Source organism: Stegostoma tigrinum, chromosome 33 (assembly GCF_030684315.1).
Source record: "Stegostoma tigrinum isolate sSteTig4 chromosome 33, sSteTig4.hap1, whole genome shotgun sequence".
NCBI lineage: Eukaryota > Metazoa > Chordata > Chondrichthyes > Orectolobiformes > Stegostomatidae > Stegostoma > Stegostoma tigrinum.
In genome coordinates, this window is record NC_081386.1 from 17540690 (window position 1) to 17564409 (window position 23720).

The 23720-nt window shown below is 38.5% G+C and overlaps 1 protein-coding gene across 2 annotated transcripts in view; it reads left to right on the forward strand.

Moving 5' to 3' along the window:
• rnf111 (ring finger protein 111) overlaps nucleotides 1-23720 on the forward strand; it is a 105696-nt gene that overhangs the window by 75649 nt on the left and 6327 nt on the right. For both annotated transcript variants that reach the window (XM_048563102.2, XM_048563103.2), the window contains exons 5-10: nucleotides 2725-2898; nucleotides 5310-5620; nucleotides 7852-8098; nucleotides 12195-12522; nucleotides 14885-15010; nucleotides 17193-17325. In XM_048563102.2, coding sequence (XP_048419059.1) covers nucleotides 2725-2898; nucleotides 5310-5620; nucleotides 7852-8098; nucleotides 12195-12522; nucleotides 14885-15010; nucleotides 17193-17325 — 1319 coding nt within the window. The remainder of the gene's footprint in view (nucleotides 1-2724; nucleotides 2899-5309; nucleotides 5621-7851; nucleotides 8099-12194; nucleotides 12523-14884; nucleotides 15011-17192; nucleotides 17326-23720) is intronic.

Below are 23720 nucleotides of genomic sequence, written 5' to 3' on the forward strand. Positions count from 1 at the left end.
TCTGAATCCATGCCACTTGTCGCAGGAAAATTGATACTTGGAGTTCTGTCTAAATGAATCAGGACTAGATTTGTATAGGATATCTAGTTGGCATGGACGAGTTGGACCAAAAAGTCTGATTCTGTGCTGTATATCTCTATGACTCTAATCCAGACCAAGCCAACTACATTGTGGCTTCCCATGCAACTGACATGTATCTGATTTGTACTGTACACTTGGTATTTCATGCCACTAATTGGTTGAACTGAACAGCATCGACTTTTAAGTGAAAGAACTCTTGTATGAGAAAATTCTTAATCTCTGTAATTTTATTTAACTTGATGGTAAATTTTAGCTGCTGCAACTGTAGATAGGATTGCCTATGTAAATTAGGGGCAGATTAGCAAATCACAGTGGAGCGTTCATCCTGTGACGTGAGGGAGACTTGAAAGAAAGCTTCAGTTTTCAAGTCAGATCAAATGGGGACTCTTAATCACCACTATCCCAAGAGCAGTTAGAGATGTACAGTCAATGCTGACCTAACAAGCAAAGCTGAAATCCCCAGAATTTTTTTACGCTTTACCCTTATTTACCCTTTCTGACAACTGTTGTAAATAACAGTTCAATCACCTATATACAAGGGTGTCCTGAAGCCTTGCATGTTACATATGCACGATTGGACAGGGATAGGCATTAAAAAAAATGTCTGTCTGTGTTTGCTAGCATATTCTCAAACTCAATCTCAATGGGCTGCACAGTGGCTCACTGGTTAGCACTGCTGCCTCACAGCACCAGGGACCTGGATTCTATTCCACCTTCAGTATGTGTCCAGTTTGCACATTCTCCCCATGACTGCATAGGTTTCCTCCCACAGTCCAAAGATGTGCTGGTTAGGTGGATTGGCCATGCTAAATTGCCCTTAGTGTCCATGGATATGTAGGTTTAGGCTGATTAGTGATGGTAAATACAGGGTTACAGGAATAGGGGCAGTGGGCATGGGTGGGATGCTGTTCAGATGGTCAGTGTGGACTTAATGGACCGAATGTATTCTATGATTCAGTGATTCTATTAACTCATGTAGCACGATTTCAGTTGTCATTTCAACTTGGAATGAGGCAGAACTACTGAAACGAAAATTATATCAAAACAGTAACCAGCAGGAATAAATTTTCATGGAAGTGTTACGTTGTCCTTTGTGAGTTTTTTTTTGTTTTCTGATTAGACTCTGTTTTTGGATGGATGAAAAATATGAAGAAAACCAATTTACTAGCTTTTATGATCTGATTGTTTTTACTATGGATCATATTTTGCCTTTCTTGAGAGAGCTACTTAACATATATGTAATTAGATAAATCTGGAAACCTTTTACGGATTTATGAAGAAGAAGCTCAAATCAAAACTTCCAAATGGAAAACTCTTCTGACTATACTGATACGTTACTAAATAGGTTGTTGATTAAAATTAATTGTATTGTCTTTTGTCACTAAAATAAGGAACTTAAAAAAAAAAGCACCGTTACAATGTCTGGAATATGTTACAAAATGGTAAGAACAAGTGGCTGAAATGGTGTCAAACTGTGGAAACCAAAGTCAAATCAATCTATCATTGTTAGTTTGACTCTGAAATGTGTTTATTCCTTGGGATACGTTTCAGCATGTGCCCTTTATAGTGCCTAAGTGTTGAGTCATGTCTTGGCTTTTGTAATTTTAAGTTTCCTTTTTTTTCCTCAGTGACAAATGATGATTTCTCGTTTATGTGTTGTCATGGGGCTTAAATTGAATCGCAGAAGGACAGTTCAGGATAGACTACAAATGCTGGCATTGTCAGCAAAGCTCACATCTTGTGAGAGAACAGAAAGTTGAATCAAATGCTAGGCCACATTATACCTTCTGTATGTCAATGTAATAAGCTTTGTATAGTTATTGGAAAACATTTATTGTAGTATGAAGCTTCAAATTTTCCATACCATTGACGTTCAATATAACTATCAACATAACTATTGGCTTCAAGGCCCTATCCCAATCAGTCTCCAATTCCCCAGAAGTTTTGATTTGACATTAGCCAGATTTTTAGCACTTTTTGGCAAAACTGTTGGCCTGTAGCATCATCTGAAATCTGCACATGTGCAGCTAAATGCAGCAATTCAGAGGTTGCTGTCAGAGATTGAAAACTTCTGCAAGTTTAAGATCCCCCATGTGAAAATTGTTGTACTTAGGGGTGAGGAGAGAGTATCTTTTTGTTGTAGTATTGCTATTATAAACTCCCAAAGCATCTTATTCCATTAATAAGAAGCAACTAAGTTTTTTTTACTGCAGTTTTACAACTGCTGATGAATGCATTGATTCTGAGAGAATTGTTCACTGTGGTTTGCAATTTATTCTGCTTGATTACATCACTGTTACTGGAAGAGTTAAGGTCCCTTGACTTGGCTCAAGGTTCAAATTAATGTCAGGATAGATGAAATCCATGTACAGCGATTCTCACATACCTTGGGCAGCTTCATTTGAAGACAATGGTGAGTGTCATCACTTTTTAGCTTATAGTTTGCAGTGTGTCAGCTCCAGGATCGCTTGTAAGAGTAGAAATTTGAATGCATTACTGCCACGTGGTACTGGTTTTGAAAAATAGTATTTAATAGTGGCCAAGTGTAGTTATCAATTAAGACTGGGTTTTGTGTACCTTTTTGACATTGTCTCCATGTTTCTAATATAAAATTTCTATTTCCTGTTTGTGCTTTAATTATAGAACCCACAGTGGTGCCAACTACCTCTGCTGCTAGATCGCAACCAGTCAATAATGTACCTACCTCAGGCCAGATCTCAAGTACCACTCCAGGCCCTTCTACCGCCCAGCCTTCCTCTGTGACAGAGTCATCAGGAAACCAAGCAACCATTGATGAGGCAGGCCCTTCAGTAGTGGGTATGTGCATAATTTGACTTCAACTAACAAACGTATAAAATGGCATAATCAGAAGTAGATAGTTTTTTTTTTTGTTAGTCGAACTGAACATCGAAATCCACCCTAGACTTAAATTGTTGTATTTTTCTGAATTTATTTAGAAAGACTTTAATCAGTATTACAGGTTTTCATTCATATGCTTTGTTGACCTGTGTATCACTGACTGACTGCCATAATCTAATGCCAAAACTGGGACAGCATTACAGAAGATTCTACCAGGTGAAATGCACAAGCATCATTCCCATTGATGACCTCCACCTTGGTGAACATGCAAATTCACCCAAAACTTATTGAGACAATTAAGCAAATAGACAGGCCACCAGACCCAAAACGTTAACTCTGTTTCCACCTTCACAGATGCTGCCAGACCTGCTGGACTTTTCCAGCAACTTTGTTTTTGTTCCTGCTTTACAGCATCCACAGTTCTTTTGGATTTTATATAGCCTATTACTATATTGTTTTATTGATAGACAACCCTACTGTTGGCAATGAAGTAGATAGAACTCCTACCAATTTGAAGTAGAACACACAACCTTTGCCCAGAAAATAAGTATTGGCTGTTGAGATTCATGTCCTTAGACTTTGTCTGTTATTTCAATTATAGCTCTATTCTAATGTGTTTGAGTGATCTTCCACATATCTTTCTTTCTTTGTTCCTTTCTGACTAGCCACATGACAATTTACTGCAACTGCACCTCCTCCCTCACTACTAATTTAGTCATCTTTGAACTCCAAGGGGTAGCTTCTGCAATCGTGTGGCAACTTTCTCTTGATGCCAGTATAAGAGAGAAAAGAACATATTTATAATAATGTTGTTGCTGTAATTCATGAAGACAATCTCTTGTATCTGTAAGTTTTGGAATAAAAATCCACAGACCCTTTGCAAGGGAGTCCATGGACTAGAAGAGAAAAACGCATAATGGAAAATGTTTGAAAATGAGAGTTTTGAAGAAAATTTTAAAGGTGTGTGGCAGAGGAGTTTAAGAAAAATGAGACTGTAGCATATTGGTGGCTGTAGGATTTGCTCCTTATGATTCAGTGAAAGAGGAATGCATACAGGATTCAAAAGGTTATATAGTGTGTATAACTGGAGGAAATTACTGCTGACAATTGGACTGAATCCATTGGGGTGATTGGGATGATTGGGGTTGATGGTGGAATCTGAAGTCTAGCATATTTTGATGGGAACCTACAGTCATATCAATGAGGCAATTTGTTTCATTTTATTGTCATTAATTGACCATTTTTGTTGCCAATTCTTTTACATTGATGGCATGCAGAAGTGATGCTTTTAATGTAAATGATGCGGTAACCTGAAGACCTGAAATGTTAATGACCCTCAGAAGCTGCTAATAGTTAAGCAGATTTTCTACAGTCCTCGACTCAGCCATCTTCAGCTGCTTCATCAATAACTTGCCCTCCATCATAATTTCAGAAGTGGCAATGATCACTGATGGCAGCATAATACATAATTCCCTAGATACTGAAACAGTCCCTGCCCAATGCAGCAAGACCTGTACTCTACCCAGACTTGGACTGACAGGTGCTAAATAACATTTATGCCACACAAATGCCTGATAATGATCATCTCAATCAAGAGACAATCTAGCCATTGCCCTTTGACATTCAGTGGCGTTACTGTTGTGAGTAACTCTCCTCCTGACTTCGCCAAACCTGTCCACCATCTACAAGGCACATATCATGAGTGTGATGGAATATTTCCCACTTATCTGTAAGAGAGAGGCTCCAACAACACTCGAAGCTTGACACCATCCAGTACAAAGCAGTCCACTTGATTAGAACTGCATCAACAAATATTCACTTCCTCCACCATCAGTAGCAGCAATGTGTACTATCTGCAAAGTGCACTACCAGAATTCACCAAGGCTTTTTAGACAGATCTTTCCAGATGCATGACCACTACATTTTAGAAGGACTGAGAGAATAACTGTTGTTTTCCTTTTTTTAATTCATTCAAGGTATTGGGCATTGCTGGTATTGCCAGTGACCATCTCTAATTGCCCAGTATAATCTAGAGTCAACCACAGGGTTTAGAGTCATTGGTAGGTCAGACCATGTAAGGGTGGCAGATTTTCTTATCTAAAAAGGATTCGTGAACCACATGTATTTTACAATAGTCGACAGTGGATTCGTGATCACCAGTAAGCCAGCAATTTATTCCAGAATTTTTTAAAACTAAATTGAAATTAAACCATCTGCTATGGTGAGATTTGAACCTCTGATCACAGAACATTAGCCTGGGGTGTGGATTGCTGGACCAGTGATGTAACCACAATGCCACAATGTCTGCTGTGATGTGAACGTGCCAGAAATTTCCAAGACGTAAATTTTATCTTTACTTTTCCTCAAAGATGATGCTCGGAGAGTTGGGTCAAGTGCAATGCCTGAAGCTGGTCCTGGGGCAATGCCAAGACTCCCATCCTGCTGCCCTCAACATTCACCATGCGGAGGATCGTTACAAGGCCACAATTCATTAGGACATTCTCATGCAAGCTGTCTTCAGCAACATAACCACCAGTTTCAACACCACCCTGGTGCCCATTCTGCAGTACCGCAATCAATGCCTTCATTTCCTGAATCAACCTGTCCTTTAGAGAGACCTGCTGTTGTGCCAGCACCTTGCAGTGCTAACGGAAACACGGGTGCCCAGTATCATGATCAGGTTTGTGTTCTTCAATTACTTTTTAAAATGTTGAGTAAGGGGGAGAAAAATAGTCAAAATGTCATCTTAATGAAGAGAACATAGAACAGTACAGCACAGCATAGGCCCTTCAGCCCACTCTGTTGTGCCGAACTTTTACTCTAATCCTAAATTCTATCTAACCTCCACCCCTACCTTATACTATCATCCATATGCCTATCTAATAGCTGCCTAAATGCCCCCAATGAGGCCGACTGCACTACCCTCACTGGCAATGCAGTCCATGCCCCGACCACTCTGAGTAAAGAAACTACTTCTGATGTCTCCCCGATATCTACCTCCACTCACTTTAAAACTATGGCCCCTCATAATAGCTACCTCCACTCTAGGAAAAAGTCTATGGCTGTCCACTCCATCTATACCTCTGATCATTTTGTACACCTCTATTAAGTCACCTCTCATCTCTGGTACTTGATAAAATACAATAATCATTTACAATAATCATATTTTATAAAGAAGTTGAATAAACATTTGAGGCCAATAAATTGTGTTTAGTGCACATTTATTCCTTGCGAGAAAGCCCTGAAATGTTTGACTTTTAGGCTGAGTATTAAGGTGACTGACTGAATTGCTTTGGTTCTTAAGTATGTTACACCTTAGTTCTTTACGAGCAGCATATTAGTGTTTAATATTAAACACACTATGTTTGAAATTTGATCAATTTAAAGTTGCTTATCGCTTCCATAAGTAATTATTGTTTCAGGCAGTACACTATTTTAACAATCAAAAACTTTCGAACACTGCTTTACTGTTAAAACTCCACAGAATTAAAAACCTTAATCAGCAGATGTTTGAATTTTTTGACATTTCTGATAGGTGTGTGCAACAAATGTGAATTTTAAATCTTGCCCTGCGGATTATATCAATATAAAGGGTGTGGCTCAACTTTGTGGGATGAAGGGTGTCCAGGTAGGTGGGCTTAGTCAATGGCATGTTTTATGTGCGAGCAACACTTTTCACCCCCCCATCCTGCAGTAAATATGGCAGCAGTTGTCTACAAAATGTAGCCCAAAATGCAATCAGAAAACCCTAATAGAATATTTTCAATACACACTAAGTGTTCTCCCACACATACCATGAAGTAACAAAAATGGAAATTGCTACAGAAACTCAACAGATTGATAACATCTAGACAGAAGGGCCACGGAACCTGAAATGTTAACTCTGCTTTCTCTCCACAGATGCTGCCAGACTTGCTGAATTACTCCAGCAATTTCTATTTTTGTTTCTGATTTCCGGCATCTGTAGTTGTTTGTTTTCTTCCAAGTGGAAGGAATGTGATGCAGCAAACCCCCAGAATTTCTTGAAAATTGAATACAATAAAATGTAACTTTCAGGTAGATGTCAGAACTTAGAATTTATAAGTAATACAGGAGAAAGTTTAGTGGAATATAGAAAATGTACAGGGGAAGCAAAATTATTTTCAAAAATATTGAGGCATTATGAGGACCGGTTCACAAGAAGCAAAAATTTAGCAAATAATGTTTTAATTTGAAGTGAAAAATTTTACAAAAAGACATTGGCCGTTAGAGGCAAAAATATAAAAGATGTAATAATGAAGAAATTGGTCATCAGTCTGTTTAGGGTTGTGGCCTGTTTAAGTTTAATATTCAATACAATGAAGATTGATGAAGGATAACCATCCTCGACTTGCAGAAGGCTGAGTTGCATATAACAAATTTAAAGAAACATTAGAGGGAAGAGGTAACTAAAACCCAATATTTTTGCTATTATAGTGAGCTCCTAGGCAGTAGTGTTTCTATAGTAACTGAAAAGATTCTGACGTGTCTTTTGATGTAAGGTACGCTTGCTTTTGGAAAAAATATGCCAGCTGAATTAGTTTGCTGAATTGGTACAGCTTGTGCTGATGTTTAAACAGTGCTTTGCATTCATATACTCTAACGCACATTCGCGTAGTTCTCCCAAATCAAGAATGAAATGTATGGTTGAATTTTAATTTAATGTCTGTTGATCATTTTTTTTGAAAGTTTCGCTTTGAATTTAGAGCGTGGAACTTAGTCAATTATTGCTATCATCCCAGGCCTGAAAGCATAGTTGGAAGAAATTAAAAACCATTTTAACTGAATTTAAACATACAAGACCAAGAAAGTTATGCACAAAATGTTCTTAATTCAACCCATTTGTAGGTGATTGATTTGCTCAACAGTCATTGTGTCTTTGTTTTCAAACAGACTCTGCCTGTTGACTTAAGCAGTGGTGGTGTTCGGAGCCATGGAGGCGGGAGTTTCCATGGGACGTCTGCGTTTGATCCATGTTGTCCTGGGTCATCCTCACGCACTGCAGCTTACGGAGTGCAGGCCACTGCAGGAACAAGTCAGCAAGTAGCCGTTGAGGGGTATAGTTCTGGTCTGGTAGGACAAGCTCCAGGTCAACCACAACCAGCGCTCACCTCTTGTCGACATTATATGCACTCAACCTGTAAGTCTTCCATTTCAATATTTTTGATCTTGCTGTTTGTGCTAGTTCACATCATTTTAACTTACCATCTGGCATAATGACCGTGCCAAAAATTAGCTTTTTATTCATCAATGTAGTAAAAGACATAATACTCAAGGTAAGATGTGACTTTGATTTGGCTTTTCTGAAACTGAAAATTAAGGAAGTTGTTAGAATTATTAGTTACAGTATTCATATTTGTTTGAATCTGCTCTATTGTTGTCCATCTTTAATGTCTTTTTGCTCTGCAGAAAAATTAGATACCACGTCAGTCTGCCTCTAATTTCATGCTTCCTTGCAGTTGCTTTGCACTGTACACAAAAATAACAAGACTTCAAGGTTGGAAAACTGTTCTGCAAATGTTTGGCTGAAATCCTATATTTACAATGTCTGCATCACCGAATCTGGTTCAGGCATTGTAAGTATCTGCATTTGGTTCAACAGATTCCATTCATTTACTGTCATGTTTTAATAACATTATTTATGTTGCCTTTTTTTCAAAATAGTTGCCCATCAACATAATCAAGTTGACAAGGGCTAAAATAGTGTTCATTTCTTTTTGTCTAATAGTTGAAATCCTTTACTATAAATTCCCATATCCCTTAGCTAAAGGGTTACTAGGGCATGATGCCAACACAACGGTCTATCTTAGAAGCAGAAATATTTGTTTTTTACAAAAATCATGAAATGAAAAGATCCATGAATAACGTACTGTGATGTTTGCTCACGGTAACGCAGTTGTTAATATATATATATCTCCTCCTTGTAATTTATGGCAAAGATGCAAATAGTTTCAGTTTGATGTCCCATCTTTAAACAGTGTTATGGACCAGATCAGACCCCCTTCAAATATAACAAAGAGAGAGCCTAGATCCAAACTTTTACCTTATTTAAAGGCAAGTGTTAGGTGCTCTGTTCCAGCTATAATTCGATTGGTTACACATCTAGCTTTAAGCAAAACACACTCTTTATTCTTGCCCTATAGTTAAGGTACAAACAAAAAAAATGAAATAACTTGACAATATTGGAAAACGTAACAAAGTGATGGGTGATTATTTAACTCATAAGCAGCAACTATTCCAATGTAATAACATCACATAAACACATCCTTGACAAAGGCAAATTCAGTAAAATAGATTGCCTTGCACGTACTACTTGCAGCAGAGAGAACTCCAGCTTTTAGTTGTACCAGAGAGAGAAATAACAGTTTCCAGACTGAGTTTCAAGATGCCTGCAACTGCTGAAAGCTAAGCTAAAACCTTGGTTCAGTAGGGGTCTGACTCCATCCAATCATGCTGCTGCTGCTCCAAAAGGCTTCACAAGCTGTTAACTTTATTGACTTGAAACAAACCGTTTGGCATCTCTGTCTCAAACTGGACAAAATACATCCCTTCGAGCCATCACCATTGTTACGGCAGCTAGATGATATTCATGGTCCAGTTTTATCTCTACTTAAATATTACAAGCCTCCTTGTACCTGAAAGTGATCATAGTGGATCTCTACTCGAACTTCAGCCACAGCCTTTAAAGAGGAGAGAAGATTATGGTGTGGGGTGTAGGGGGAAAATTGTTTACTTGTTAATCACAAATTGTCTACAAGTTGCCCAAGAACATAGAAGGTGTCACAAATAAAACGTCAGCTGAATGGAAAATGCCTCTTTAATCCCATTCCCTGTTCTCTGTCCTTCACTTTGTGATTATATGGCTGCAAATGAAAATTCTGGATGTTTGATTTAAAAACTAAGCCTCTTTTAGTCAGTTTAGTGCATTTTATTTATTCTAATTTTAGTCAATTTTAAGTTATTTAACAATGTCTGTAAACTGATGTTCAGGGAATGAATCAGTCTTGAGAAGCAAACCTCCTGATGTGTGTGTTGTTTCTCTTGCAGTACTTCAGACATTTTTCAGTGATCTTCTATCTTAAGAAATGGTTGTACATAGCATGGCGATGGCGAATCTGGTTGCAAACCTACCTTGATTTTTCACTGTTGCTGCACTTCAGAATTGCATTTGGTGTTGCCAAGAATTTTAAAAGCCACTGAAAATTAGATTAATTGTTTTGTGTTTTCTTTCACTTTGCAAAGAGAAGCTTTTTATTTCTCCACTTAGCATCTCTCCATAAATATTGCTAAGACTGAATACAAGCTTAAATCCTTTTTCCACTACAGGAGTCCAGTGATGATATTATCACAACTATGATACAAGAGCAAAATCTACACGATTTTAAGTTGCATTTCAGTAGGAAAGGTCCTAGTTTCTGTGTTTGAACTGGGAACCTTTAGTTTTGAGTCTTGTGAGGCTCTCATCTTATCTTATGTATAGAGAAATTAAAGCTTAGGGATGAATTAACCAATTCTGATAGATCTGTGGGACTCCACAATCAGCTTTTACGTCCCTGTAGTTTCTGCTTTTAATTTCTATTTCGCAATTTAGAATGCATGCATAAGCATTTCTGGTGAAGTTGGAGAGTGACTCAGCGATGCAGTGGATTAGACGCTGCCAAGACCGTTCTATGCTTTCTTTAAGACATGGAAGCGTTGTCACACTGATGTGTTCAGAGGTGCCGTCTTGTATGAAGTTTTGGGGTGTTTATTTCCAAAGTGACTCACTGTAAGACATAATAGCAAAAGTAGGCCATTCAGCCCATTGGATCTACTCTGCTATTCAGAGATTATGGCTGATCTAATAATCTTAACTCTACTTTCCTGCCTTTTTCCCATAACCCTTGCGCTATACAAGACTTGATATGAGAGATGAACATAGAGTGCCTGAAATAGGAGGTGTTTCATTCCCCAGCATGAACATCCTGCATCATAATGAGCACAAATCTGATTAGAACAGAGGCATTCCATGGTTGAATCAGGTTATAAAACAGAAGTTGGCCCCCTTCTGAGAATTAAAACCGAACTACCCAAACAGGAACACTTCACCTCATAATCTGAAAAAGGACTGTGAAAAATGCTGTAACCTTTTTTTCAGCAACTTTGTGGTTAAATCAACTAAAGCCCCAACACTCACTCTAAAATCAATAAATAACAATTTATTTATTTAACTCTAACAATAAACAAATTAACTAAACTATTAACAAACCAATTAAATCCCTTCCAACTACTAACTATTCCCGAATAAAGCAAGATTCTTATGGTATATGAAGTTCCAATAAATAAACTTTTATAAAGAAAAAATACAATTTGATCTATCGAAATTACAGCTAGGTTACGTCTTCTGGAATGTTCTGTGACTTGTCTGACAATTCTTCTGTCAGGAATATTGACTAGTTGTGCTGTTGGTGCTGTTATTATTTAGATGGTGCTTCCTTTAAAACATCACAGGTCGGCGCAACATCGAGGGCCGAAGGGCCTGTACTGCGCTGTAATGTTGTATGTTCTATAGAGGAGCTGTGACAGCCAGCGATTCTCTCTTGAGAGCTGATGGTCATTAGCTCTCACAGATGGCAGCTAGTTCTGTGGCTTTGTCCAAATTCATACCCTTGGTAACATATCAATATTTCTTAGAATAGGATTAGTTCTATGTTGTCAAAACCATCAGATTTAAATTTAATTGGTTTGTGGTATCTAAGTGCCTGGTTCAAATTGCTTGGCTAAATTCAAAACCCTGTTGTCTTAGTTAAAAACTGCTGCTTGGCGTGCTGTTGTACAGTCTTTCAGTACAAATGTTTCAATTTGTGTATGCTCTGTGTACTTGCAAACTTTCAAGCTGTTGCTTAATTTCTAAGCACAGAAAAAGCACATGATTTTTTAAAGGGACTACACATGCTTCCCCCGCCACCCACAGCATTTTACAAACACCAAATCCTAACTGCCTGCCTCCCAATCCACAAGTACTTTACCCAACTTCACAACAATAGCCCATGAACACTTAATTCTAAAGGCAAATGAATGTTTAAGTACCAGCTATTAGCAAGCATCTATGGAATTGTTTTCTTTAAATTTTGATTTGTATGCATTAAAGGTCACTTTCCATTCCCTCTGAAGATTTTGAAACTCCATTTTCTTTTGATAAGAATGTGCATCAGATTAGCTTCTATTTTTGATTTGTATTTACTATTTCCTTCCAGATGCCCCTTTACCAAGATCACTGCACCATCAGGCCGCTACATGCCCGCACGCGCATGGAAATCCTCCCCCTCCACCTCAACCGCCTCCCCAACCAGAATATGCCATTCCACATCCAGTGCATCCTTTCCATCCCCAGATTCCCTCGCATCCTTCAACTCACGCTGTACCACCAGCAGCCCCACCCCCACCACATCACCTGCCTGCAGCAGCAGCAGCAACAATGCCACACCACATCCCTGCTCCACCACCTTCGTCTCAAAGGCTGCATCACCATGAAATGCTTCAGAGAATGGAGGCACAACGAAGAAGAATGATGCAACACCCAACGTAAGTAACTGTTTATCATGGCTCTGCTGTAGTACCAAACCTTTCTGTAACTACCAGCACAGTGGAATGGTTACTTTTGCGTACCATGATTTATAAATGCCCATGTCATTTGAATAATGGAAAGTTGAATTATCTTGGTTTCATACTTATGACCTTTCCAGGAGTAACTCTATGCACTAATGTTGCCACACTTCCCTGATTTATGTCTTCCAGTGATTTTTTTTTTGCCTTATTTTTTTCGAACAGCACTATTTTGAATGAAGCCATTTTATACAGTACTTTGAAACCCACTTAAAACATTGACATTTGACAGCAGATAGGTTGCAATTGGGCTCTTTTATCATTTCACTCAAGACTTTGACTCAAGCTCCAACAGGAAAAGTCTAACCATCACAGTTTAAAGAATTCCAGATGTTATTGATGAGAAATGTCCATTATTATTGGCAATATGTTACTGACTTTGGAATTATCCATAAACTATAAAAGTATGTGTTAGAAAATCATGCATATCACACAAAATAATTTTGAATCCCTAAATTATTTTCACTGATAACATGGATAGTCAGTGAGATTTTGATGAATTTCACCAGCATGTCTTTTTATCAGGCTTTCTCCACCTTAATGCTGTTATTGGCACCTGACTGTTGCAGATGCAGCAGCCACTTTCTGACATTCCCAATCCAAATGGCAAGCTTGAAGCATAGTCAACAATATCCCCTGATGACTACTAAAATTGTCAATTAACCTGATAGTAGAGAATTGAACAAGTCCAGTCAGGACTGATCATGGGACAAATTGAAAAGCCTATCTCTCTAAACTTGTGCCAGCGAAGATGAAGGCAGCACTTTACCCTGGTCTTTGAGTCTGTGATGTCAGGATGAAACATGATGACCAGTTCTGCAGTATTTGGGCTCACTGTGCAATCAATCTCCTTAAACTGTTAGCCAAATGCAGCTGAAGTGGATGCTTTTGAGGCAGGTTCAGTGTTGAGAGGTTACCGCATCATGCAGGTATCCTCTGCTGGGGATAAAAGCATAAATGGATATGCACTTGAGACCAATTGAGTGGCCTGTTAGGGCATAGGACATTTTACTTTGTGAAGCTGGCAGCCTCCCAATTAAGAACAGAAAATGCTGGAGAAGCTCATGTCTAGCAGCATGTGTGGAGATAGAAACATTAACTGTTTCAGATGTGATTTGACTGGAAAATGATAGGTTTTAAGCTGCTAGCAGTCAGTTTGCAAGAGCAAATGGAACAGATATCAAGAGTCTCCAGAGCAAAAGATAAAGACAGTGCTAATGGTGGTAAAAGAGAGAGTTGCAAAAATAGGTGTAAATGTTATGAAAAGGAGAAAATGGGTTAAATATATTGAAAGCAAAGCCAACAAGTACAGGTGGGAGGTTACAATGCTGAGTCCTGAAGGCTGTGATCTACCTGAGTAGAAATGAGGTATTGTTCCTTCTACTTGCATTGAGCTTCATAGGAATGCGCAGCAGATCTAGGACAGAATTGTTAGTATGGAAACAAGATGATTTATTGAAATGGCAAAGAACTGGAAGGTTGGAGTCATTCTTGTGGACAGAGCAGAGATGTTTCGCAAAGTAATCACTGTGTCTGCATTTCGTGATGCCACTGTAAAGTAAACCACATTGAGAGTGTCAAACAATAGATTTAATTGAAGTAGTACAGCTGGAAGGTGTGTTTGGTGCCTTGGACATTCTGCCACTGGAAAGGTGCTGACAGGCCTGAAGAATCGATCCTGAAAATGTCCTTTTAATATTAGCCCAACAATGGAAATTTATGTAGTACACCCATGTCCAGATCATCATCCCAGAATCAAGATAATCTTGCTCTAAATCACAGCCAAGGCAGTGGGATGCCCAACATAAGTCATTCTTTCTAATGATGTTTGAATGTATAGATAAAGGTCATAGAAATAAAAAAGGCTTATTTATTTTGTTATGGATAGAAATCAGTTGAATAAATATACATTTACTTCAGAAAAAAAAATCTTGGATGCATGCTGTAAATGCATTGAATGTGATTCACTGCAGAGACGAAATGAATATTATTTTTAATTTCAAAATCTGAACCAAAGAGTAGCAAAGAACTGCAAATCGAATGAGCATAATTGTGTTCTTAACAAAATTGAAAAGAATTTAAAGATCAAATTTGCCAAAGTGTTGGTTTTTCATAAATGCCATAACATTTAAATCCCATTTAATTCTGCAGAAAACAAAATGTTGCACTGTTACAATTTCATGTTTATCATTTTATAGCCTTTGTTTGTCACTTGCGACTGTTGATGAGATGTGTAATTGAACTTAGCAATGTTTCAATTTGTATGTATTTCCTTTTCCAGTCGAGCACATGAGCGACCTCCACCACATCCACATCGTATGCATCCTAATTATGGACACGGACATCATATTCATGTTCCCCAGACAATGTCATCACATCCTCGACAACCACCGGAGAGGCCAGCATGGTAGGTGGAGAATCTTCCTGTTTATTATGTGCACTGTAGCCACGTTATGCTTAGATTTTTTTCCTTTATTCATTCATGGGATGAGGGCATCACCTGGCTAGGGCAGCATTTATTGCCTATCCCTAATTGCCCAGAGGGCAGTTTTGAATCAGCTATATTGCTGTGAGTCTAGAGTCACATGTTGGCCAGGCTAGGTAAGGATGGTAGTTTCCTTTCTTAAAGGACATTAGTGAACCAGATGGGTTTTTCCAACAATCATTATCATTCAACTCTTACTTCCAGATATTTATTGAATTCAAATTCTGCCATGGCAGGATTGGAACCCAGGTCCCCAGAATATTACCTGGGATCTGGATTAGCGAGTCCAGCGAGAATGCCACTAGGTCATTTGTCTCCCTGTTAATGCTTATGTAGGTTTAGAATCTACATGGTAGCAGAGCATAAGATTTTACTCATGGAATGATGTGATTTCATTTGTTAAAAGAAGAGCATCATCTCTAATATTGAGTGAATTTGAAAATTAGTCAATAATATCGCAATTGAATTTGTGGAATGTATAGTATAGAAAGGGGCTACAATCCCATGTGTTCATCTGTATTTTAACATGCTGTGACCATGTTGTGGACTGCAAATCTTTACTGTATGCATTACAAATATTTTGCTTGCTGCTTCTGGCAGCTTGTGCGCAATGACACTGAATCATAGAATCATACAGTGCAGAACAGACTCTTGAGTCCACTGAGTCTGTACAGACACGTGGAAAACATCAGACCTTCAAAATAATCCCATTTACCAGCACTGGCCACATAATCCTGAATGTTATGGTGTGATAAGTGTTCATCCAGGTACTTTTTAAAGGATGTGAGGCAATTCACTTCTATCACCCTCTCAGGCAGCACATTTCAGACCTTCACTGTCCTGTGGGTCAAAACATTATCCTCTCATTCCCACCCCTCCCTTAGCCCAAAACATCGTTCCCTCACCTTGAACCTGTGTCCCCTCAACTAACACTTCACTGAAGGGGAACAACTGCTGTTTATCCACAGTGCCCCTCAAAACCTTGTACACCCCAATCAGATCGCTCCTTAGTGTTCTCTGCTCCAATTAAAACAGCAAGCCTATCCATCCTTTCCTCTAACTTAAATTTTCCATCCTTGGCAGTGTCGTGGTGAATCTTCTCTGTGCTCCATCCAGTGCGGTCACATTCTTCCTGTAATGTGGCGACCAGAGCAGATCTGCATACAGCACTCTAGCTGTGGTCTCACCACAGTTCTACAACTCCACCACGACTTCCCTGCTTATGTAATTTATGCCTTGGTTGACAAAGGCAAGTGTCCCATATGCCTTTTTCACAACCCTACTAACACACCTTTTCTGGCCTCTGAGATCTATGGACAAACACTATAACATCCCTTTGTTCCACAAAACTTCCTGGTGTTATGCCGTTCATTTGAATACTTGCCTGTCAAATTACTCCTTCCAAAGTGTATCGCCTCACGTTTTCCATGTTAAATTCCACCTGCCACTTGCCTGGCCATTTGACCATCCTGTATATATCTTGTAGCCCAAGATACTCAGCTTCTCTATTAACTACCTGACCAATCTTTGTGTCAGCCACAAATTTACTAATCCAACCTCCCTGCACAGTCATCTATGTCATTTGCACCCAGCACAGATCCCTGTGGTATGCAACTGGACACTGGCTTCCAGTCATGCTCTGTCTCCTACAACTGAGCCAATTTTGAAATAACTTAATCAACTTACCTGTATCCTACGTGCATTTGCCCTTTTGATAAGTCTCCTATCTGGGACCTTGTCAAAGGCTTTGCTGAAACCCATATAAACTACATCAAGTATAATAATTTATAATAAATCCATGTAAACTCGTCTCATCTACACACCTGGTCACCTTCCAAAAAAAATTCAATCAAATTGAAAACAATTGCGTAATTTATTGTCCAGCTGAAATTAAGTTTAGACTTTAATGAATGTGAAAATATTTCTTGGTCACAAATGTTCAAAATTTACACTTTAGTCATTTTAACAAAAAAAAATTGGATCTGCATTCCATTTTGATTCATTATCTTTGTTAGCTATGAATTGCTATTGCTTGTTAAGATGTGATACTACAGCTGTAGCATGATTCGGTAAAGAATTAATAAACTTTTTTAAACTATTGCAGGGAGCTGGGTATCGACCCAGGGGTGACGACAGCACCATATCCACCAAGTCACCTTCCGCCTCATTTGGCTCATTATCATCCACCTCCACCTCCTCGACTTCACCATTTCCCAATTGGAGCACTACCATTCATGGTGAGTGAAACAACAAATAATACTTCACACTTACTTTTCTGTAACTGTGATGAAGATAATGTCTTTGATTATTGTCTTCACAAATGGTTATTTTATCAACATAGGAATATATAATAGAAGGTCGTTGGCATATATTTAAATCTACTTGACTGATTCAAATATAATATAACTGACTCTCTGTATTTTAATTTATACATGTGCACAAAACTAGTATCCTGTGTGCTTTATATGTTATTTGCAAATGGTGTTGACAAACACCTGGTTGATTTTCTGCATTGTGATATTCTTGCAATAATTACTCCTTTTCTTGAAAAATTTGGAAGAGGGAGAGATTTATTGTGCACTGTTGCCTTACTTTGTGCTGAAAACAGCTGTGAAGCCTGTAGTAGGCAATAGGTGCAAGAAAAAAGGATTGTACTGGATTAGAAACATAAGCTCTAAAGGTGAGCAAAAGTCAATGTTGGTCCTTAGAGGACAAGTCTGGAGAATTAATAATGGGGAGCACAGAAATGGCAGAGACATTAAAGCAATATTTTACCTCTGTTTTCACAGTGGAAGACATTGAAACCATCCCAAAAGTAATAGATAATGCAGAGAATATAGCAAATGAGGAACTTAAAACAATCAGCATCACTAGCAAAAACCTACTGAGCAAGCTATTGGGATAAGTAGGCAGACAAGTCCCCGGGGCCTGATGGCCTACATCTTACAGTTGTAAATGAAGTGGCAGCGGAGAGTGTGGATGCATTGCTTGTAATATTCTACAATTCCCTGGATTCTGGAAAAGTTCCTGTAGATTGGAAAAATGCTAATTTCATGGCCTCATTCAAAAAGAGAGAGAGGAAACTCCACACCTATTGTTGGAATCCATTCGTAAAGAGATAGTAATAGGACATTTGAAAAGTCAAAATGCAATCCATTAGGGTCAGCATGGTTTTATGAGGGGTAAATTATGTTTTGCTAATTTGTTAGAGTTCTTTGAAGATATAACAGGCAAATTTTGATAATGGGGTCCTGTTGATGTTGTATATCTGGACTTCCTGAAAGCATTTGATAAGGTTCTGCATAAAAGGTTAGTGTGCAAGGTAAGATCACACAGAGTTAGGAGCAATGGAGCCATAGAGTCATACAGTGCAGAAACAGACCCTTTGTCCAAACCAGTCCATGCCCGACCATAAGCCGAAACTAAACAGTCACACCTGCCTGCCCGTGGCCCATGTCACTCCAATTATTTCTTACTCGCATACTTTTAGAAAAGTCTTTTATGTCGTAACTTGAACCCGCATCTACCACTTACCCTGGAAATTAATTTCACACATGAGCCACTGTGTGTTTTTAAAAAAATGTTGCCTCACATCTTTTTTTTAAATATTTCTCCTCTCTCCTTATAATTATGCCCCCTAGTCTTGAAACTTGCCACCCTACAGAAAAGACACTGCCATTCATGTTATCTGTACTGCTCATGATTTTATAAACATCCATAATATCACCTCTCGACCTCTTATGTTAGCGATTGGCTGAAAAAGCTGAGAGTTGGGTTAAATGGGTCTTTTTTGGAGTGGAAAGTTCTACAGTGGGGTGCTAAAGGGTTTAGTGCTCAAGGCCCATTTATTTGTTTACTAGGTATGTTAATGACTTGACTGGAGAGATAGAATAATATAGCCAGAATTGCAGATGACAGTAAAATAGGTTCAGAAAATAGTTTGCAACGAAAGAACATGAAAGGATTCAAAAGATTTACAAGGATGTTGCCACGGTTGGAAGACTTGAGCTATAGGGAGTGGCTGAATAGGCTGGGACTATTTTCTCCTGGAGCATCAAAGGCTGAGGGTGACCTAATAGAGGTTTATAAAATCATGAAGGGGTAATCAATGGATGGGGTAAATGGATAAGGGGTGGGAGATTCAAAAGTTAGGTTTAAGATGATAGGTAAAAGACTTAAAAGGAATCTAAGGGGCAACTTTTTCATGTAGAGAGCTGCCAGAGGAAGTGGTGGAGGTTGGTACAATTATAAGATTTAAAAGGTATCTGGATGAGTATACGAAAAGGAAGGATTTTGAGGAATGTGGGCCAAACGCTGGCAAATGGGACTAAATTTATCTAGGATATGGTAGACATGGACAAGTTGCGCTGAAGGGTTGTTTCCATGCGGTACATTGCTATGACTCTATGCATAAGAAATTTACAAATAGATATTGATAGGTTAGGTGAATGGGCCAAAATTTGGCTGATGGTGTTTAACATTAAGTGTGAGGTTATCTATTTTCGTCAGAAGAATGAAAAGGCAATTTGCTATCTAAATGGAGAGAAACTTCAAAACACTGCAGTGCAGAGGGATCTGGGTATCCTTGTGCATGAGTCACAAAGCTAATATGCACGTACAGCAGCTAATAAGGAACTCAAACATCAAGGTAGGGAAGCATTTCTACAACTGTACAAGACATTAGTGAGATCGCATCTGTAGTATTGCTTACAGTTTTGGTCCCCTTACGAACATTGCATTGGAGGCACTTCAGAGAAAGTTCACTGAACAAATTCCAGAGATGAAAGTTTTGTCTTATGAGGAGAGATTGAGCAGTTTAGACCTATACTCGCTAGAGTATAGGATGAGAGGAGATTTAACTGAGGTATCCAAGATGCTAAAGGAGTTTCATAATGTAGATATAGAGAGGATATTTCCCTTTTGTGGGACAATCTAGAATGAGAAATCATTGTTCTAGATTGCTAAAGGATGACTGATTTAAAACCAAGATGAGGATGAATTTCATCCCGTGGAGGGTTGTGAATCTATGGGATCTGTGGATGCTGGAACACTAAACACATTTAAGAAGCAATAGGTTGATTCTGAGTTAGTAAAGGGTTGTGGGGAGTCGGCGGGAAACTAGTATTGAGATCGGCCATAATTGTGTTAAATAGTGGAACAGACTTAGGGGCTGAATAGCCTACTCCTCCTAGTTGTAATGTCCTTTCAAATTCCAACTCTCCTCAACTTATACCACAATGAGGAACTCTCCTATTGAGAAACGTCATCCATTCAAGAAGGCAATTTCTTTTGTATGTACAACACTTCACTTTTCTTTCCACAGAATTGCTCCAAGTTGTTAATGTATACTGATTTAATGTTTCCAAACTGATCTGAATTCCCAAATAATCAGTGATTCCTATGTGCTCCGAGGCATTCTTCAACTGCTATCTCTAGCCTGGTCAACATGTCAGAGTATCTTAGGTTTATTAATTAGCATCCAAGTTCCACCAACTTGGATTTAAATAGAGCATTTAGAGTATTAATACGATTTGAGACCCTTCAGAGACATGTAAGAAGACAAAAATTTCATGCTGACTTGCTTTGTGTTATTAGGGCAGGCAACCAAGGTTTGAGGGAGGAAAATGTGTTTAGTTAGAGAAAATTTACCAAACTTGAGACTTAAACATGTAAGCTTATGCTGTAAACATATAAGCATATGCTCTAAACATAAATATTTGACCATTGTCCCTTTTCTGCCATTCAATAGGATCAAGACTGATCAGTTTGTGTTTCAAATTCCACATTCCGTTCTGCCCCTAAGAACTTTTGATTCCCTTGCCAAACAAGCATCTGCTTATCTCTACCTTAAGAATATTCAATGAACCTGCCTCCATGACCCCCTGAGGCAAACAGTTCCAAAGTCGGACAACCCTCTGAGGAGAAGAAAGTTTTCCTCATTTCAGTCTTAAAAGAACAACTCATCTTAAAATAGTGTCCTGTAGGTCTGGACTAACCCACAAAAGGAAACATCTTTTCCATGTCCAAAGTGTTAAGACTATTCAGGATCTTCTCCACTTCAGTCAAGTCATCCTCACTGTTCTAAACTCCAGTATGAATCAGCTCAATTTGTCTACCTTTTCCCACAAGAAAACCGTTCATTCCAGAGATTATTCAGTAAACCTCCTCTGAACCATATCTAGTACATTTGCATACTTACTTAAATAATGAGATTGAAACTGCACACAGTATTCATGATGTGGTCTCGTCAATGCTCTGGATAACTGAAGATTAACCGCCCTTACTTTTGTACCCAGCCTTTTCATTACTAAAGGAGAGTTTTCCAATAGCCTTTATTAATTACTTGCTGAACCTACGTACTAACATTTTCTGCTTTTGCATTAGAACACTTAAATCCCTCTGCACTCTAGATTCTGCAATTGTTTTCCATTGAAATAGTGATTTTCATTCTTCTTCCTAAAAGTGAACTACTCTACGTTTGCCCGTCTTATACTCCATTTGCCAGAGTTTTGCCCATTCACCCCTTCAACTTATCTATGTCAGTCTGCAACCTCCTTAAATCCTCTTGAGAGTATATTTTCCTATGATCTCTGTCATCTCCAAAATTTGGCTGCTATGCCTTCACTTCCTCTCCTCTAAGTTGTGGACATAAATTGTAAAAAGTTGAGGTTCCTTTGGTACTCTAATTTTTCACTTACTGCCCATCACAAAAAGACCCACTTATGTAAACCGTTCCATTTTCTGTCAGCCAGCTAGACTTTTACATGTCACCCTATCAATTGGCTTTTGAAAATTTATGTGCCATATGTCAATGGGGCTCGCCATTATCCACACTGCATATTGCTCCTTCATTTTTTTTTCAAGTTAACCTATTTTTTTAATCAACCTATTCACAGATGTTATTACACCCCTCTGGAGAAGTGGAACTTGAACCTGGGCCTCCTGGTCCAGGAGTCGGGATACTTGCACTGTGCTACAAGAGGGCCATGTTACTCCTTCAAACAATAAATTAATTAAGCGTGATTCCCCTTTTGCAAAGTGATGCTATCTGTTCTTAATTACCTTGAATTTTTCTCAGCATTCTCACTCACACTAAAGGATCAATGTTCCTTCACATTTTTTCCTTTTTAAATCATGTAGAAAGCTTTGCTATCCATTTTTACCTTCATAGCTAGCTTTTCACGCTATAGTTTCTTCTGATTTAGTTCTTCTCTATAGTCTGACTAATCATTTGACTTGTACCTATCTTCATGCCGTTATGTCTGCTGTATCTGAAATTTTGATGCTTTTCCAAACCTTTTTTATTTAATCAGATGGCAAGTGCTGTCCTTAGATTTTTTGTTGATAGAAAACAATTATTCTGAATAAATTGAAGCATCCCCTGAAGTCTGCCACTGGTTCTTTATTGACCTTTCTCCGAACCTAGTATTTCTGTTCACTTCAGCTTTCATACCCACATAGCTACCTTGTTAAGTTTCAATATTTGTCTTGGACCCACTCTCCTTCCAAGGCTGTTGTTAGGTTCAGTCATTTTATGGTCACTGCTGTCCAGATCTGCATTTTACTCAGGTCATTAATTCATCTTAGACTTCATATTGTGTAATGATATGTTATATTCTGTTCTCTGATCATGTTCCAGAAAATGTTCCTTTAAGAAACTATCTCAAAAACATTCTATGAAGTCCTCATCCAGGTTACTATTGCCAACTGATGTTTCTAATTCAAAATCACCCATGATTATTGCAATCCTTTGTCACATGCATCCAGTATTTCTTCTTGTATACCTTATCCCACATTGGAGTTATTGGTGAGAGACCTGTTAACCATTCCTACTGCTCACTTCTTTCCCCTCACATTCTTCCTCTCCACCCAAACTGATTCTATGTTTTGATCTACTTAAGCAATGCCATGTTTGATTAAGTGCCACCCTCCATCCTATTATTTTTTAATGTCTTCTATGCTTCGATTATTCAGGACTTGATCTTTGTCACCTGCAGCTACAGTTCTGGGAATGGTTCTCAACATATGTGTTTACTTAAATGTGTGCTACCAATCTGTTTAATTTATGATGAATGCTGTGAACATTCAGATGCAGAGCCATTAGTTGTTATTTTTTTGTTATCTTTGCAACATCTAGTCCTGATTACCAGTGTTAGTGTTAAGATTTTTTTACTCTTTACCCTTTTTCCCTTATCTGATATTTCATTTCCTGGATTACTACTTTGTCCTATGCCTTGATTCTACCCCCAATTTGATACCCAAACGTAATACCTTATCCCTACTTGGTATTTCAAAGTCCACAGTAATTCCCTAGTTATGTGGCTTGCTAGAACACTAGTCCCAGCACGATTCAAGGCTATTCCAACAATACAGATTCCACGTTGTCCTTGATTGAAGTCAGAGCTAACCTCTCTTACACCACTCTGAGTCATACTTTCATTTCTCTAATTTCAGTTGGTCTGTGCTAATTTCCATATGGTTCGGGTAGTAATCTAGAGGTGAAAAGCAGAATTTCAAAAGATAATTAACCAAGTGCCTGGCTTCTCGTTATCCATCAGTAGAACCTCTTTCCCAGTTCTGTTTATGTCTTTGGTACCAATGTAGACCATGATACTGGATGCTCCCTTCTAAC